General features: G+C 53.1%; 1 protein-coding gene across 1 annotated transcript; it reads right to left on the reverse strand.

The window, feature by feature from the left end:
- Positions 1-212: 212 nt before the first annotated feature.
- On the reverse strand, positions 213-2,911 carry Kcna5 (potassium voltage-gated channel subfamily A member 5). Its single transcript, XM_026788047.1, has one exon. The coding sequence runs from the start codon at positions 2,683-2,685 to the stop codon at positions 877-879; it is 1,809 nt and encodes a 602-aa protein (XP_026643848.1). The 5' UTR covers positions 2,686-2,911; the 3' UTR covers positions 213-876.
- Positions 2,912-3,583: the final 672 nt, after the last annotated feature.

Genomic DNA, 3,583 nt, shown 5'->3' on the forward strand with positions numbered 1-3,583 from the left:
GTTAAAACACACAACAGCAGTAGAAAAGCCAACACTTGCCCCAGTGGAGTCGCATTTTATTTCTTGGTAGCAAAATGAAAAGGATGAGTTCTCAAATGCGTTCTTTCAACGTCATTAAAATGCTTCTCTGAAAAGTCAACAGAAATATTTATGGGGAAAGAAAGAAAGAAAGAAAGAAAGAAAGAAAGAAAGAAAGAAAGAAAGAAAGAAAGAAAGGAAAGGAAAGGAAAGGAAAAGAAAAACTATGTGCTGGTCTTTTAGAACATTCTCTACCCTAGACACAAAGCTCCAATAGCACAGGAACGTGAACAACTTTTTCAGGGTCTCTGACCCCACTTGTGCTAAGAAAAGATGACCCCAACTCTTTTGCAATTTAAAGTATATCTTAAGAACACACCCAAATATTCTTCATGTGCATCGCTGTACAAACATGCACTCATCAGCCATAAAAACAATATTTGCCCCATACACAAATATAATCACATGTAAAGTAAATTTGGAACGTAGGGATAGGGAGGGCTATGGAATCCCACGGGATCTGGGCTATTTAAAGTCATTTTTTGTTTGAGTTATTCCTCTGCTGGGTATAGAAAACTGGTTAGGAATACATCCATCTCACAGAGCCCACCACTTCAACAGCTCCTGCGTCATGGAATGTGATACTTCTTAAAAATAGGTGACCCTTGGGGTTGTTCAAAGAGGAGGGAAAAAATGGAGATCTTAGAGGTTAGGGAGGTGGGGAGGGTGAAAAGGAGAAAGGCAAACATCCATAAATCAGTGACCAGGTGGGCTTAAAATACTCTGTGGTATGAAACAGATGCCCAGGCTCAAGAGGACCACCCATCCCTGTTCCTAGCTCCACTGTCACCCGTCACTTTATAAATCTGTTTCCCGGCTAGTGTCCAGACAGAGGGCGTATAGGGACCTTCGCAAGTCCACGTTACTCTTGGCCTTGAGGTGACACTTTTCCAGGGGGCAGCTGCCCCTTCTGATACTGTCAGAATTCTCCAAGGAACCCCCAGTCCTGCAGAAGGAGGCCTTGCTGCTGCTGACCTTCCGCTGACCCCCTGTGTCCAGCCCAGACTCAAGCCTCTGGTTGCCTTGCTCCTCCTTCAGGGCAGCCTGCTCCTCGTGGTCAGTCTCCCGATGATAGAAGTAATTAAAATTGGAGACAATGACAGGTACCGGCAGGGCAATGGTGAGGACCCCAGCGATGGCGCATAGTGAACCCACAATCTTGCCTCCCACCGTGATGGGCCTCATGTCCCCGTAGCCTACAGTGGTCATGGTGACTACTGCCCACCAGAAGGCATCTGGGATACTGGAGAAATGGGACCCCTGGTTGTCCGCCTCTGCGAAGTAGACGGCGCTGGAGAAGAGGATGACTCCGATGAAGAGGAAGAAGATGAGCAGCCCCAGCTCTCTCATGGACGCCTGCAAAGTCTTACCCAGGATCTGCAGCCCCTTGGAATGCCGGGAGAGCTTGAAGATGCGGAACACCCGGACCAGGCGGATCACCCTGAGGATGGCTAGGGACATGGCCTGCTGCCCGTTCTGACCACCGCCTCCTGGCTGTTGCTCTGCCAGCTCGGTGCCCAGGGTGATAAAGTAGGGGAAGATAGCCACAATATCAATGATGTTCATGATATTCCTAGAGAACTCTGCCTTGCTAGGGCAGGCAAAGAAGCGCACAAGCAACTCAAAAGTAAACCAGATCACACATGTAGTCTCCACAATGAAGAATGGGTCAGCCAAGGTCCTAGGCAGGAGTGGTGCCACTGTGGGGCCAGAGGAAGGGGCGCCGGTCCCGCTGCCATTGGCCCCTGGGGCGGGGACTGGGGGCTGGGGCGGCACTGGCGGGTGGCGGAGCAGCTCCCGTTCATCCCTGAACTCAGGCAGAGTCTCCAAGCAGAAGGTGATGATAGAGATAAGGATGACCAAGACCGACACGATGGCGATGGCTCTTGCGGACCCGGAGCTTTCTGGGTATTCGAAGATTAGCCACACCTGGCGCTGAAACTCGTTGCGGGGAAGGGGCTTCTCCTCTTCCTTGATGAAGCCCTCATCCTCCCGAAAGCGCTCCATGGCCTCGTCCCCCAGCTGGTAGAAACGGATCTCATCTGCAAACACATCCAGCGAGACGTTGACCGGCCTACGCAGGCGACCCCCAGACTGGTAGTAATAAAGGATGCCATCGAAGCTGGGCCGGTTGCGATCGAAGAAGTACTCATTTCTCAGGGGGTCGAAGTAGCGCAGGCGCTTAGCTGGGTCCCCCAGGAGGGTATTGGGAAACTGCGCCAGGGTGCCGAGCTGCGTCTCGAAGCGCAGCCCGGAGATGTTTATGAGGACACGCTGGTGATGGAGCGACCCTGCGCCCTGTGGAGCCTGGTCCTCCTCCATTGTGCCCAGGCCAGGGTCGCCTTCTTCCTCCTCATTATCCGCAGATGGCTCTCTAGGCTGTGGCAGCTTCCTAGGCAGAGAGGGCAAAGGCCTCCCCCCTTGGTCCTCATCCCCTGGCGTGGCGCGCCCCCTCGGTGAGGGTTCTTTGGACTGATTACTGAGCCCAGCCGTCGGAGGGAACTCACACTCTCCCCTGAGGGTCTGCGCACAGCTTGCCCCTGCCTCCCCTCCTCCTCTGAGTGTCATGGCACTGCCATTCTCCAGAGGCACCAGGGAGATCTCCATGACCCAGGGGCAGGGGGCATGCTGCGCCCCAGAAACCGACTTCCACACCCCCAACTCACTCACGCTCCGCGCCTTGCTTTGGGCTTCTCTCCAGCCGAAAACCCAGCTGTCTCTGGTCTGGCTAGGATAGCTGGCCCGATCCCCTTGCCTGGTCCTGACGTCAAAAAGCCTCTGCCCCTACTCCCAGCCTCTCTCTGTGTATTCCAGCAGCTGGTTACCAGGCAGCAGAAAAGCCTTCTTGCTGCAGACACAGCCTTCAGCAGCCCCTCTCTGGTTGAGCTCCCCGGCCTCCGCCCTTTGTGGCTCCCTCCTCTCCTCCTCCCCCTCCCTTTTTCTCCTCTGGGGACAGAGTCAGAGAGTGTCTCTCCGGAGAGTTCAGCTGGGGCCCTGCTGAAAAACGGACGGGAAGGGGAGGAGGCAGCGGGAGGAGCGAGGAACAGGTTGTTCCAGGAGTGCTGAAACTCCCAGGGCAACAGGATGAGAATAGCTTCAGGATCTCAGATCACCTGGGAACGCACTGAAAGCCAAGAGGACACCAGAGGATGGGAACTGCTTTAGATGGAAGGGAAAGGCTTTTAGCTGAGTCTAAGAATGAGAGACTAGAGAGAGTCCTTTGTATATTGTTTCTTTTGAACCGTGGTTCTCAAACCTTCCTAGTGCTGCGACCCTGTAATATAGTTCCTTATGTCGCGGTGACCCCCACCACCACAAAATTGCTTCGTTGCTAGTTTATACTGAAATTTTGTCAGTGTTGGAAATCGTCGCCATGTAAATACTTTGAAAGATAGAGGTTTGTCCAGGGGTCGCCACCCATAGATCGAGAACTACTGCTTTAGAGTATTACCAGCCTCCTTTCTTAGGAAAGAAATAGACTGGAGAGGAGTGGTGAACTGTGTGT

This window comes from Microtus ochrogaster, unplaced genomic scaffold (genome assembly GCF_000317375.1).
Source record: "Microtus ochrogaster isolate Prairie Vole_2 unplaced genomic scaffold, MicOch1.0 UNK1, whole genome shotgun sequence".
In the NCBI taxonomy this organism is placed as follows: Eukaryota; Metazoa; Chordata; class Mammalia; order Rodentia; family Cricetidae; genus Microtus; species Microtus ochrogaster.